The sequence below is a fragment of the Rhinolophus ferrumequinum genome, chromosome 21 (assembly GCF_004115265.2).
Source record: "Rhinolophus ferrumequinum isolate MPI-CBG mRhiFer1 chromosome 21, mRhiFer1_v1.p, whole genome shotgun sequence".
Classification (NCBI taxonomy): domain Eukaryota; kingdom Metazoa; phylum Chordata; class Mammalia; order Chiroptera; family Rhinolophidae; genus Rhinolophus; species Rhinolophus ferrumequinum.
Window position 1 is genome coordinate 24,088,919 of NC_046304.1, and position 15,638 is coordinate 24,104,556.

A 15,638-nucleotide genomic window follows, 5' to 3' on the forward strand; every position below is an offset into this window, starting at 1 on the left:
CCGGCTCCCCAATGAGGTGATATGCAGCAGCCTGGGGATGAGGGACCAAGGCTGCAGATGTGGCTGGTCTCCATTAGGCAGGACCAGGAATGCTCATTTCGTCGGCTTTGTATTTGGGGGCAAGTCGTGTGGGTGGGAAGGGAGGGGAGACAGAAACAAATGGGGGGACAAAAAAGAATGGAAAACATTACTTATCCAGGTATAGGGAAACAGACAGGCAGACATGAAAAACTGCAGCTGTAACTGGGGTGTGAGTGAACAGAAAAGAAATGGAACTAGCGAATAAACAAGTAGAAGGATTGACTAGCTCTCATATAGAAGGAGATTAAAAGAGGAGAGAGCTGGGAGGTTTAGAAAGAAACGTGTCACCCCTGCCTTTTAAGTCAATATCATTTATTTGTGTGGCTGGTCAGATGCTACTGAACAGAGCAGACATTTACATGTATCACAGTGTACGCAGCCTTGCATCCTTTGGTTTTCTGGTTCTGGGATAAAGTGACGAGATACCTACAAGAATGCGATGTTGAGCTACAGTCAATTCATGCAGAAATGGGAGATACCTGAAGGAAGCTAGTCAAGACTGTTGCTATTATTCCTGCACAATGTTAGAGGACAGCAAAAGGACCCAGAATCACAAAAGCCGTACAGTCCACAAGAGGCGATTCTCTTCCTGCTCTCCTTTCATACGTTGAAGTTTCCTTGGAAAGAATCTCCAAAAAGATGGAACTGGTGTCTTAGTAGATAGCATAGTAAGATAGGGAGTTGTGGATTTAATTCCCATTGCCATGGCATTCTTCCACAAGTATCCTAAGCACATTTAGACTTGGGTTTTTCCATCTTCTTTGAGTAGGCCCAAAGAAGGAATTGAGACAACTGAAATACATAGTAAACCAGCTATTCTCCACATAATTTAGAGAAGTATATGCGAGAATGTTTGTTCTAGTTTCCCACAAGGAGCTTGGCTCTTTAGCATGCAAATGCATACCTTTACAGGAAAGCTGTCCAGGTCCAATCTGACATACCTTCAAGGAACGTGAAGAAAAAAAATCTGCCTGTAAGAAGCCTGTATTTATTTCTTTGTTTGTGCTTTTGCAGATTGGCATGGTAGCTTGGAAAATGACCCTTAAGAGTCCCGAATATCCAGACGGCCGAGATATCATTGTTATTGGCAATGACATCACCTACAGAATTGGGTCCTTTGGGCCCCAAGAGGACTTGCTGTTTCTCAGAGCTTCTGAGCTTGCCAGGGCAGAGGGTATCCCACGCATCTATGTAGCAGCCAACAGTGGAGCAAGAATTGGACTGGCAGAGGAAATCCGTCATATGTTTCACGTGGCCTGGATAGATGCTGAGGATCCTTACAAGGTACACACTCAGAAAAAATAATAGTTCAAGATACTACATGGTTATGTGCGCATGCGCACATGTGTGTAGAGAGGTAGGGGAGACGTAGAGGTTTAAATTCAAGTCAGTATTGGTAGTGACTCACAACCAAGTTGGAAACAAATTGTCTCTCAATATGTTCACCTGGCTTTTGCTCCACCTCTGAAATAGATTGCCAACTTTTGGGGTGAACAATAGATGAAACAGTAGGTATGCATTTAGTATGAAACATGCTAAGCCAAAAAACATATATCTTCAAACTATTCCACGGCGGCGTCCAGTACTTATGGTCAATCATCAGCAGAATCCCGTGTCTCCTCAACATCTTCTCTGACTCTTCTCCAACCTTATTCTTCTTGAAACCTGCCTGACCTTTAAGACACTCCTTCCCCTGCAGTCCTCTTAATAAGTGACTGATTTCTCTCTTTCCCTTGGGCCACTGAGCCGGGAGCAAGGATTAGTGTCTTCCTTATGCTTCATGGCTACTTCCAGACCCTTTTCCCTCCCTTCTCTCTGAAAACGTCCATCTTTGAATTCACGTCATTAGACTGTGCATACTACCTCTGCTCCTTTTACAGCATTCCCCAGCCTTTAGTCACTCCCTCTCATTCTTTGTATCTTTTCGTTGCTGGCACAGTGTCACTCTCTCCAGTACTGGCCAGTCCTGTAGCAATTCTTGGTGATGATTATAGCCATATAGAGGGTCCTATCCTGCATCCCAGCTCAGATTCTCATTCCCCAGAATCTCAATCTCAAGCTTCCCTTTCTTTGCCACCCCTCCATCCTATCTTTCCAGCTCACTCCCTTGAGTTCTCCCAAGTCCAACAATCCTTTGCACCCACCAGGTCCTTCAACTATTTATTCTACCACCTTTCTTGTTTTTCACTCCTTCCTTACATCCTCATTTTCTTCCTATCCAGTTTCAATTCCAAGGTCAGTCATAGGTTAATTATTATAATCACCACCTTTCCTACACTCGCAACTTTTTTGCTTTTCTCTTCATTCTGCTTACTCGGTGCCTTTACAAAAAACTTCTTTAAATCCAACTCTCTCCATCTACTCCCATAGCTGAACACTGATAGAGAAAAATACACAATGCTATTTACTGAGTGATCTTACTGTACATTCAAGCTTACTAACCTCCCGGATGACAGTTTCACGTCTTCTCCTGTCTTAAACCTCCAACACCCTCTTTGCCCATCTTGACTCTTAGCAGATGATCTTGCTTCCCAATTCACTCAGAAAACAGAAGCAATCAGAAGATAGCTTGTACAAGCTCCCACCTACCTGCTTCTGTGCCCTGTTTTCCACCATCTTTCCTGTACTTTGGGTGAATAGCCTCCCCTTATTCACTTGACTCTTTCTGTTCTTTCCAACTTGAAGATGTAGATCCCCCCTCTCCCCCCTCCTTCTCGCATCATCGCTTTTTCCCTCTCTCCTCGATCTGTTCCTTTAGCATACAAATACCCCTCCGGTTACTACCCTGACCCCATTTTTTCCTTCTCTTTACAGCAAAACTTCTTGAAAGTGCTGTTTCTTCTTGCTATCTCCAGACACTCTTCTCCCATTCCTCCTGGGACCCACTACAGTTAAGCTTGCACCCCCCTCACCATTTCACTGTAGCTGTTTTTGTCAAGGTCACCATTGATTCCATATTGTTAAGTCTGTTGTGAACCTCAGTATTCACCTTAGTTTTTTGATGTCTCAGCAGCATTTGACATGGTCACTCTTTTATCCTTGAAATACTTTCTTCCCTTGGCTTGCAGGAGGCCAGAGTCTTGTTTTTGCCCTCTTGCCTGCCCTGTCTCAGTTTCTTTTGCTGCCTTTCACATCTTTAAATGTAAGAGTGTTTCAGGGGATGATAGAAATATTCTATATTTTGATTGTGGTGGTGATTATATAAGTATATACATTTGTCAGAACTCATCCAACTACAAAACTTAAAACTAATGAATTGTATTACATGTAAAATATATACTTCAGTAAAATTCATTTTAAAAGTACATGGAAATTGTTGGTGACCACTAATAGGTACAGGGTTTCTTTTTGGGGTGATGGAAATGTCCTGGAATTAGATAGTGGTGATGGTTGCACAATATCTGAAAATAAAATATCTGAAAAACTACTGAAATGTATACTTTAAAGTGCCCAATTTTATGTTATGTGAATTTTGTCTCATTTTTTAAAATTACTAAAAAAAAAAAGTGAATGGAGACAGATGTCAAGGTCATAGAAGCTGTGTGGCAGGACCAAGAAGTCTTAGACTCTCTAGTCTCAACCCCACCAGGGCCCAGTGCCCTGTCACCTGGTGCTTTGGCAAGACAGCCTGTATAGAAGTTGCGGTAGAGGGAAAAAATGTGTTTCAGGGCTTAGTCCCTGGACCTCTCCTCTTTTCTATATTCACCTTCGCTTGGTGATCTCATTCAGCCTTAAAGCTTTAAATTCCATCTATAAACTAATAAACTTCCAAATTTATGGCCTACACCTGAACTTCAGATTTATATACCCAGATTTAACATCTCTACCTATACGACTGCTTAAATATAGCTTCTAATCTTCTTCCAAAAATTTGTTCTTCCCACAGTCTTCTCTGTCTCAATAAATGGTATCTCTATTCTTCTATTTAAGTAAAAGACCTTGGAGTTACCCTTGACTTCTCTTGTTCTCTCACATCCCACATCCACTTTGTCAGTAAATCATGTTTACATCCTGACCTGCAAAATATATCCAGAATCCAGCCATTTCCACTGCTATGCAATAACCCAGGTCACTGTCATCTCTTATCTGCATCATTGCAGTAGTTTCCTAATTGACCTTCCTGCTTCTGACTGTGCCCCTACCTCTACCCAAAGTCTACTCTCAACAGAAAGTGGAATGATCCAGTTAAAATATAAATCAGATTACGGGTCAAAACTATCCTCGAATTAGAACCCTTTAGTGGTTTCCCAAGTCATTCAAGTAAAAGCCAAAAGCCATGTGGTTACCTATAAGACCCTACATAGACTGGCCTTCCAGTACCACTCTGCCCTCATTTCTTGCTGCAGCTCGCCTCATTCCCCACTCGGGCTCTCCCTTGAACCTGCTAGGTACTATACTCATGCCTTAGCACTTTTGCACTTGTTCCTTCGACCTAGAATGGTTTCCTCCCAGATATCCTCATATCTCATTTCCTCAGTTCTTCAGGTCTTTGCTCCTATGACCCTTCAGTGAAGCCTTCCCTGACTATTCTCCTGTCTTCCTTCTCTGTTTTAAATATTTTTTTTCTTCAACATCATTCCCATTAACGTTCTATGCTTGATTTATGTGTTTTGTATATGTTTTCTCACTAGAAGATAAGTTCCATAAGGCCAGGAATTTTTGTCTTATTTTGCTCATTCCTGTTTTTCCAGCACCTAGAACAGTACCTTGCACATAATAGGCACTCAATAAATATGTGCTGACTGGCGTACTAATAACACTCAGTGCTACAAGGAGTTCTCGTTATAAGTCACGCAAAATCAATGGCAGATTCATGTCTCTTCCCTGTTGTGCTCATTGTGTCTGCCTAAATGTAGCTTCTGATTCATTGAGTTAAATGGTGGTGATCATTTCTCATAGTATTTAAAATATTTTCCTCTGTTTGCCTTTTTTTTTTTTTTGGCTGAGTGACTAATTCACTTAAGTTAAGCACACTTATGTAACTCTATATGTGAGTGTGTATTTGTATGCATACAAATAAATCAATTATGAAATGCTAGTATAATTTTTTAAATGTAAATAGGAATTAGGAGTTGTTTATTTTAAAAATTAAAAGGCAAGACTTTAGTGTTCAGTGATTATTAGCACGGCATAGACTTCTGATTTTAATACACTATCCTAGTTTTGTGATCCTCTCAATTATTCCATACCCATTTATATTTTGGTGATACTATAGATTTCCAAAAGTGAAAAATAGTAATTCAAGCAATTCTTTAATTTTGTGTTGCTATCTTTAATAGAGGTGTCACTAAAGATCAGAAAATTGACCCTTTAACCTTGATGAAAATGCGATGAATGGGATATACTTGGTGTTGCAGCTACAAGACATCTTGTTTCCAGGACAGTCAATGACTGGAGAAATAGGCACTTCCATCTTTCACAGGAGAACTGTCCAACTGTCTGTGCTAGTATTCTTTTAGACAGTAACTCTAAGAAGTGATGTGGCAATTTAAAGCCAGCTTTGGAACAAGCTGCGTTATGCATGCTTTGCTGTGTCTTCTGGTTATGTGACGATGGCAAATAATGAGTTAAAAACTCTTTGTGTTTCACAGGGATACAAATATTTATATCTGACCCCTCAAGATTATAAGAGAGTCAGTGCTCTTAACTCTGTTCATTGTGAACATGTGGAGGATGAAGGAGAATCCAGGTAGGTATATACGTATCAGGATAATTTGGCTGTAGATTAAAGAAAGAAGAACATGATTATTTTTTCCTCACTGTCCTGCTGATCATGACCTTGAAGAGCAATGAAGATAGCTTGTTATAAAATCGGGAGATCTTAGGTTTATATCTTAGCTCTACCACTTATTAGCTGAAAGACCTGAATTACATTTATAATATTTATTCATTTTAGAAAAGTTGGCACATGTAAACAATTATGAGCAAAAAATAAAGATCAGCTACAATTTTACCACGAGATGCAATTATTAATGTATATTCTTAGTGCCTTTTCTATACATATACATACTTTTTTCCCTAATAATTGGATTGTAACAGCAAAACTTTTGTAATTTGTTCTTTTCACTCAAAACTATTTTGGGGAAAATTTTGTACGTTTTTAAAATATTATTTGAGAATATGGTATTTTATGACTTCATAGTATTTCATTATAATGAATATATCATACTTGAATATTCATTATTCCAAAATTGTACTCTCATATCCCTGGACTAAACATTCTTTTATATAAAGTTTTAAGAATATCTCTAATTATTCCCTTTAGGTTACTTTCTAAAAGTGAAATTACTGGTGAAAAAATATGTCCACTTTTAAGATTTTTTTGATAATTTTAGATTGCCCTCCCAAGATCTTTATTCCCACCAGCAGTTTATAATACTAGTTGTTTCCCCTCTTTAATTTTTCTTCACCCTTGCCAACATCGATTATTGTCAATTAATAAAATAGGATAAAAACAACAGTTGTTATTTTAACTGGTATTTTTGATTACCAGTGAAGTTGAACATTTTTATAATCTGTGTGTATTTTCCAGAATGTTAATCAGTTGCTCCAATATCATTTATTGAATAATTCATACTTTCCTCACTTTTATAATCATCTTAACTCAATTACTAGGCTTTGTATTCTGTTTTTTGCTCTGTCTATTCTTAGGCTAATGCTACACTATCTTAACTATTCTTATGGGACAGATTTCTCACATTCCTAATTTTCCCCCAAGTTTTATTAGCTATTTTGTCTTTTTATATATAGGCTCATTTTTTTAATTCCCAAAAACTTTCCATAATGATTTTGATTCAAATTGAATTAGGTTTATAAATTAATTTAGGAAGAGCTGACATCTTCATAATATTAACTCTTCCCAGCAAGAAATATGATATGATTTTCCATTTATTCAAGTGTATTTTTTAAAGTTTTGTGGTTTTCTTCATATAGGTTTATGCCAGAAGTTACCATTCTTTTTTGGTTCACAGCACCCTTACTATCGCAGTAGTTTTTTCCTAGTACCTTTAGGCAAAAAGATATCTCATATTTCTGTTTATTAAATAGTCAGACCCAGACAACTTCATAAGTATTTATGCCCTAACAACTTAATAATCACTTGAAAATATAATGCACATAATTGAAATTTTTTTCTTATTTCATTCTTAAATAATTAGTTACTTACTAATGGAATATTTTCATCTGCATAATATCTCAAATCTTGCCATCAGCTTGGACATGGCCACCCTCACTTCTTGTTCTGCGCTGATTTTTGTGCAGAACTTGTTGTTTTGTTTTGTTTTGACAGAAACTGGGAAAACTCAGCTTTATGAAGGTAGGGCGCTGTCAGAAGGAATGTAGCACTATCTAATATTAAGCCGTGAACTACCTAAAGCAAGTAGTTCACATGGGATTGGACAGGTGTCACATATCATAGTGTTTCTTTCAGAAATGTAAACATTCTTCAGTGCCCCTGCCAGTTCACTGTGGCACCCAGGATGCCTTGGTCCACAGTGTGGGTATGGTGGACTTTTACCTATTTTTAATGTTTGTTCCTAAATATTTTTGCATTTTTTTTCTTGCTACTCTGAGTGGGATTCCCACCCCCATTATGTTTTTTTCTTAACTCTCTTACTGGCATCTCAGAAAGCTACTGATTTTGCATGTTGCTTTTGTTAAAGCAAATCGTTTTCCTTTTCTGAGCTTTAGTTTCCTCATCTGTGAGGTGAAGATCAAGTAAACTAATATATATAAAGCTGTTAGCACAGCACGGGGCACACAGTCAGCAGTCAAAAATCCTGACTATTGTTGTTATCTGTAATAATGGAGATGATAGTATCTATCACACTGAAATGTTATGAGGATTAAAAATGATACATGAATGTGTTTGGTTAATCATATGACGCTATACAAAGGTTTGCATTATAAATAGCAGTAAAATTTGGTACTACAAAGAATGATAGCCTTACTGATAGACGACTCAAATCATCGAGCAGAAAATGGGAAATTTTTACTTTTTCATGTAATACAGTGGGAGAAGATGCTGCTTAACAGACGAAGAACACCTGCGAAGCAATATGCAGTCCTTAGGAGAGAAAAGATGTGTTTTGCAGGGAAGGCTGACTGGGCCCATGAGTATTTGTGACTATATAAGATGTGAGCCTTATTTAAAAAAACACACCCATTAATCTCGTCCCCAGACCCCCACCAAATTTTTTTTTAATTTTTATTGGGGAATATTGTGTTTTTCTAGGGAACAGTGTGTTTTTCTAGGACCTATCACCTCTAAGTCAAGTCGTTGTTTTATTCAATCTAGTTGTAGAGGGTGCAGGTGACTCGCCCATGTGAGAATCGAACCGGAAACCTTGGTGTCATGAGCACTGCGCTCTAACCCACTGAGCCAACCGGCCGCCCACCAACCCCTGCCAAATTAATGTGGCTCATTAACCCCTTAAGGGAGATTAGCTTTACCTGTAACATAATTCTAGAATCCAGAGTCTAGATACAGAGCAAAAGGAAGAATTGGGGAATTATTGGGAGAGGCTAAAAACAGAAAAGCAAAGGAAACTGGGAAGCAGAAATGCAAAGCCACAGACCAACAGTGAGGGCAAAGAAAAGGAATTGATGGAGCACTCAAAGAAAAGAAGGGAGCAGAGAAATATGGGGGCGCAAAAAATAGTGTAAGGGCCACTATGGGATACTTATTTATTATTCCAATTTATAAAACTGTGCCCAGTGCCAAGCCTTCTGGGTACACATGGAGCAATAACTAATATATGCCCATCTCTACTTCCAACTTTGTATTTTTCCTTTCTTTTATTAGTTGCATTCCCCATCTCCCATTTCCCATTATCAGCTATCACTCCTGATCCCCTGCCAAGAAGACAGATGAGTGGCTCCCACTGGATCCACAGGATGCTTTCTAGACAACTTGGCCAGCATTTCACTTCTACACACATTCCACCTGCCACTCCAGAGGCCTAGAGCCAGGAGCTCTTGCATATGCACCTGATATATACGAATAAGCAGGGAGGGGAGTGCACTGTTTTGACCTTCCCCTTCATCCCCATCTTAGAAAGAGAGTAGATTTGTGACTTTAGAAATTGGGCTGAGCATTCTCAGTACACCTCTGGAATTTTCATTCCTCTGTAATATTTATTTAAAATTGCCGATTTAATGGGTATTGCTTATTATAAAGAGATACACATTGACCCTGCCTTTAAGACACTTGTTCTAGAAAGTAAGCGAGTACATCTAATATCCGAGTGCCATCTATGTATCAAGCCCTCTCCTTGTTGCTCTTAGAAGAGTATAGAGCCCTAGTGTTCCATAGAAGCTTCCAGTATGCTTTCAGCGGCCTTTTAATGTGAGTATTCTTTTAAGGGATTGTTCATACCGTGTTTCACCTTTATAATTTGGCATGGCTGTATCCAATAGGTACAAGATAACTGATATTATTGGGAAGGAAGAGGGACTTGGAGCAGAGAACCTTCGATGTTCTGGAATGATTGCTGGAGAATCCTCGTTGGCCTATGATGAAATCATCACCATTAGCCTGGTAAATCTTGCCTGAATATGAAATTTTTATAAAGAGCTGACTGTGTAGGAAGAATTTCTTTTTGCCTCCATCCCTACTGTTCAGTCCAAATGAGAGCATTTCTTAAAAACTGCGTATCTGCAATTTAATTTTAATTGTGCATGATCATGGAAAGATAGGATGGTGTAAATAATTGAATCTCCCAGATAAATGTAGCGCTTCCTTTTAGCCTATAGTTTAACTTATTTCTCTAAATATCCTACCAGAGTTTTAACAGCTTGAGTTTCTTCTCTTACTACTTTCCTTGTTCATACTCTAGTATAGATATCAAGCATCTGTGGAATGGCTAACAGGATAAGAGAAGTAAAGGGTCTCTCTGAACCTTTAAGTGTCTAATAGTTGAATCATTGAATGAATTTCATACTTCTTTTCTTTGACCAGGAAATTGTTTTGTTTTTTACATATTGTTATTGATCAAGCAGGCTTCATAAAAGCAATATTTTTTTTTCTGTTAATGTGTGGTTTACATATCCGTGCCTGTTCTTACAGCTTAGGAGGGGACATAAATATGTGACACATAGAATTTTTTTTTTTTTAAGGTTACATGTCGCGCCATTGGAATTGGGGCTTACCTTGTCCGGCTGGGACAGAGAACCATCCAGGTTGAAAATTCTCACATAATTCTGACAGGAGCCGGGGCCCTCAACAAAGTAAGTTTCTAGGGTTTGGGAGATGTATGTGAAGATGTTTGAAGGTTATTGCAAATTCTTAATTCAAGATCCTGATTGGAAGGAAGCCATTCATTAAATCCATGCCTTCCTCAGTCTCTCTCTTCACTTTTTCTTCCATCCTCCCTGCCCATTGCCTGGCTTACCCATTCATTCATTCCCTTCATTCAACAGATATTTTGAATGTCTACTATGTGTTGGACACTGATGCAAGCCCTGTGGATATGTTAATAAACAAACCATAGAAAACTCCTGTTCCAAAGACTTTATAGTCTAGTGTCTTTCTAGAAAGACAGAGAATTAATTAAATGCTTCTATTTTGCCCTCCTTCCTTTTTTTTTCATCTATGAGTAAGGGATGTGAGAAGATCTATTCCCAGACATAGAGCTATCACTGAAACATCCTCTGAACGTGAGAATGTCAAGTTTTAATGTCGTGAGAAATTTGTGAAATCACCTCTAAAAAAGGGTGCTTAACGTGGTCCCTTGTAAACAGAAGAAGTACTTGGTAAATATTGAATGGGAAGATGGGTGGATGGAGGTAAGGATGGATTGCTGGGAATGAGTAGGACGTGGAGGCTTATTGTCCCTTTAAAAGAAATGCTTATGCCTTTTCAATCCAAGCTCATTGGGCTGTTCCAAAGGAGAGAAAAAAGGAATAGTGAGGTCACTTCTTATAAGAGTAAAAACTGTCCAAGAATGCCTGAATATACACAGGACAATATAATTCTGACTTCTTTGCAGGCATAAGAAAATTATTTTCTCTCCAGAGCCAAGAATATGTAATAGGCTGGGGCCAACTGGCTAACCTGTGCAACTCATATAACCTCTCAGTTCCTCAGCTTTCTTTATTTGTCAAAGGGGGATAATGTACACCTTTAAATGATACTTTAAAGATTAAATGAGAAAACATAAGTAAAAGTACCTAGTATTTGGCACAAAGTGCCGGCCCTCATTACAATTTCAGTTCCCTTTTCCTCTCTCCTACGTGGCTTGGTGATTGAGCTTGTGGAGTTATACACATGCTAAATTATATTGGATAGTGTGTTTACTAGACTTGCATCTTGCATAAACTTTTTATCAAGCCTTGACCTGCAAGTGGAAGGGTCGAAATTAAGCGTCCTATCCTAGCATTCCCATTTAGAAAAAGTTGATACTTCTGTTGGTCCAATTAGCTTTGGGAGATGTCAGAAATGAGGAAAATCATTTGATGTGATCAGCTTGTTGTCTGCTTTAATGTATCATCCTCTGGGCTTGCCTTCCTCTCCAAGGAAAGGCAGAGCCGTGCTTACAATGGGGAACTTAATGTCATGCTCTCTTTTTTGAGAGTAGCCTAGAAATAAAGATTGTGAACTGCCATTACTGAAGGAGATTATTGTAGAAGGAGAAACTGCTAAGTGTTGTAAATTTTTTTAAGTTGCTCTTTTGGATAGCTTCTTAGGATAAGATATTGATGAATGTCGAAGAGAATTGTAGGTATCATTATCTGTGAGAATAGAATTTAAAGAAGACACCTATATTTCCATAATAATCCCATACCTGAACAAAGAGCTGATTTCTGAAATGTATCTTGTTACACTGAGTTTCTTATTTTTTCCCTAATGCTATGCTATCCACAAAGAATATTACAAAAAGCAAAGGTTTTGTTGTTGGGATAGTGTTGCTGGTTTTTTGGGTTTTGCCTAAAAACATGCTAGTTGAATTTCATTTGTGCCATTAAGAAAGTTTTAGGGATCCTTTTCCTTAATATCCAGTTGAATTGTTCCGATCAAATTCGTTATCTTCACCATCTTCCTAGCCTACAGGGCTGCTCATTCAAGGAGAAGTCTCGTTGCTGGGGACATGACAAGTAAAGCTGCAGGTGTAACTTACCAAACAACACTCCTGTCCAGAAGGACGTGGTCATTTGTAGCTGAAGGGAGTGATCAGTCATAGAGATCACCCAATCCTGCTCCTCCTGCCTCACTATCTTATGTCATTGCCTCCTAAGTATAGCCTCGTGTTGCTGGAAGGCACCGATTTCATGCAAATTCATTAAGAATGTCCAATCTGGCCTTTTGCCTATCAGGTGTGAAAAAGGAAACTGTATGGAAGCTACACGCTCAGATTGCTTCCCCTGACTCCTTGTGCAGGTTCTGTTTTTGTGTGTACTGATGTCTTTCTACATCCCTGTTTGTCTCTCTTTCTGTAGGAATCTCTCTGTCCTGCCTACTCTGGGGGTGTGCAGGTGACTAGAGTGCGTGTCTCTTCCTGTGTGAGTGCCGGTCTCTCTGTCTCTTTGTGTCTGTATCTTGCTTCTAGATCCATCTCTTTCTCTGTCTGTGTGCTTCCCTGAGTATCCATGTGTGAGAAAGTCTTTGTGTGTGTGTCTAAAACACGGCCGAGCCTCCCTAAGCCTTGATCATTTTGCTAGTCGTATGTATACCTGTGTGAAGTGGCAATGTAGGCAGTATAGGCAAGCTTTTAGACTGAAAACATTTGACCCCCACCTTTTTGAGTCTTCATCCTTTATGCTAAACATTGGGGTGAAGAATAAGAAGGGAGGGGGTGCGCAGAGGTTGTAGGGAAAAAAAAATCTGTGTGTGCAAGTGCCGATCCCGTTGACCCCTTTGAAAATTGAAATAATGATAATGCGCGTCTCCTGACTGCATCAAAGTATCAGCACATCAAAAGCCAGGAGGCATGAAATGCAAATGATAAAGTGAAAGCAGATGGATTGTGCATGATCGCCTGATGCCCAATGAATTTTAAAAGGTGCTGGTTTGCTAGAAAGGGGGTGGGGGTGGAGGTGAGGGGACTGAAATAAACACGTTATCCCTGCAATTTTTTTTTGTTCTTGACGCTCACTCCTGACAATATTTTTTCACACTTGAGTGAACACCCACTCCATCTCTCTCTCTCTCCCTTTTCCCCTCTCTCTTTCTCTCTCTTTCTCTCCCCACCCTCACCACCACCACCCCCACCCCCCCACCTCTTACACGTCTCAGGTCATGTCGCTGCAGCTCCGGTGGAAATAATAAGATATAAACCACGAGGTTGTTATTTGCATAGAAATAGCATGGAGCCCCAGGCAGCAAGGGAGAAGGACACAGGGATCATTTGTCTAAAATTTTAATGAAAACTTTTGCTGAGGCAGAGATTTTTTTTTAAAACTTTCTTTCTCCCTGCTTTTCTCCTCCCTTCCCCACCCCCACCCCCACCCCCCAAACCCTATCTCTGATTTGACTTAACAAGGTTTGATGTGAAGAGAAAGGGTTGACACTCCTTATGTATGATACCATACTCCCATAATGCAGCAGCATGTAAATTGTTTGTTCCTTTAATAGATATGAAGCTGGAGAAACACACACTCCCAACTTAATACATTGCATGTATGCGTCAAGCTTGTATGGCTACACTCCATCTCAGTGCACACATGATGTTGCCTGTCGTTAGCCAACCTGTTTTTAATTAGTTTAGACCTTCCTACCTTTTGCTGCCAAAGACTCTTCCTTTTTAACAGATTTCTTTTTGTCGCCAAAAGTAGTAAACTGCATGTAAAATTAAAATATTCAGCGGTTTCCTGTTTTTTTACTTTCAATGGTTTTACTATACATTTACACATTTTATTCATGGACTCCATCCTTTGCCACTGGGTCTTTTGTTCCCAAACCAGAAAGTGCTTCCCAGATTTGTATTGTTATCCCTTTCCCCCTTGTGATCTCAGTATTTGTGTATTTACTTTCCTTGTCTGTCTTGCTCTTTATTGCCTGCCAGTTATTTGAAAAATACGCAAAACATTACCAAGTTGAAGAGATACCGTACCTGAGTTTTTTTGAGTATTGCAGAAGCAGATTTGACAGTTGCACTAAAGGCAATGGGGCTGGTGATCGGAGGCAGTCTGGAAGGTTCTATTGGAAACTTAAAATCAAGAACATCTGTCTGGCTCCTTTGTTACCTTCTGGGTGGGCTAGTGATGTCAGGGCCACTTTACAGCTGGAAGGCTAGAACAGTAAGAGGTGAAGTGACCTGGTTCCATTGACAGAGGCTAAATCAGCATCAGAACATGAGCTTCCATGTCCCCAAGTTTCATTTAAGGTGGGCTCAGTCCCCTGTGCTCAGTGTCCGCAAGGCCCAAGAAGAGAAGGTAATCTGGCCATGTTCCCTTTTGTCCAAATGTCACGAGTGATGACATAGAGAAGCGTCTACGGCCTTCTATGTCATGTCACTCAAAGTAGTAGATCGTAGGTTCCTAGCTCTACAAACTGTAGGCTGTGGGTGGCAGATTCCTCAAAATGCCTCTGAGTGGTAAGGGTAGACTTGACTGGTGTGACTAACTACCCTGCTTGCAGGGAGGTCTGGCAAAGGCAATAACCCATGTGGCTGGGGAGCTGGTAAGATAGACCTTTAAGGGGCTGAGACAATTTGTAGAGTCATAAACTTCTAAGTCAAGGTGCCACTGGACATTAGCAGGAATTTTTCAATTTACTTCCCCTCCCCCAGAATTTCTCCCCTCTCTTTCTATGTAATTATGTTTAACATAATGTGAGGTGGTAGATACTGATGTAGACTAGAGCCTGCTCAGTCCGTTGCCCCAGACTTGGTGAGAGCCCTCTCTGTACACTGAGAAACCAGAATTTGCAGTTTATGGCTTGTTTCCTGGACAGTAACTGTCTATGGAAGTAAGGAGTGTGCCAATGGCTGTGATAGATGGATTATAGATTGATTCAGGAGGTAGGATTGGTGACTTTCTTGTGATAAGCATTTTAAAGCTTCTGCTTTGGTGGTGGTGGTGGGGGGAATCCCGTAATCTCATCCCCTTTAGCAAGATCAGGCTCCTATTTCTACTGCATCTGCCAGGAAAAAAGAAATTATATGATGGGTGTGGCTAGCACTATATATTAGACGTTAGGGGGCTAATTCTGCTTTTAACTTGCTTTTAGGACTTGGCGTAAGTCCCTCTCTCGATCTGTTTCCAAATATATATTTTGACGTATCTGTACAATATGAAACGTGAAGTTGTTGCTGACTCTGTTGGGTGCAGTAGCGGAGTTCCTCCCATGAGTTTCTAGCACCAGGGTCCTCCCCTTTACGTTCTGCATACTCTTCTATGACTCTGTTGTGACACACAACGTGAGAGCATCATGGAGGCTCAAGAAGGACAGGGGAGATTATTTAGCTCTCACTATGAGGCAGCATTGTAACTTTCACATAACTTAACAGAGTGGCATAGTTAAGAGCATGGATTTTAGAGCCAAACTGCCGGATTTAATTTTTGGTTCTACCACCTACTAGTTGTGTGACCTTGGGCAATTTACTTAACCTCTCCAGGTC

At 39.7% G+C, this 15,638-nt stretch overlaps 1 protein-coding gene across 1 annotated transcript in view; it reads left to right on the forward strand.

The window, feature by feature from the left end:
* The window catches only part of ACACA (acetyl-CoA carboxylase alpha), a 260,073-nt gene that overhangs the window by 183,262 nt on the left and 61,173 nt on the right, over positions 1–15,638 (forward strand). Inside the window, exons 43-46 of the mRNA XM_033090744.1 lie at positions 1,096–1,365; positions 5,673–5,770; positions 9,499–9,619; positions 10,198–10,308. Of these exons, the coding sequence (XP_032946635.1) occupies positions 1,096–1,365; positions 5,673–5,770; positions 9,499–9,619; positions 10,198–10,308 (600 nt within the window). The remainder of the gene's footprint in view (positions 1–1,095; positions 1,366–5,672; positions 5,771–9,498; positions 9,620–10,197; positions 10,309–15,638) is intronic.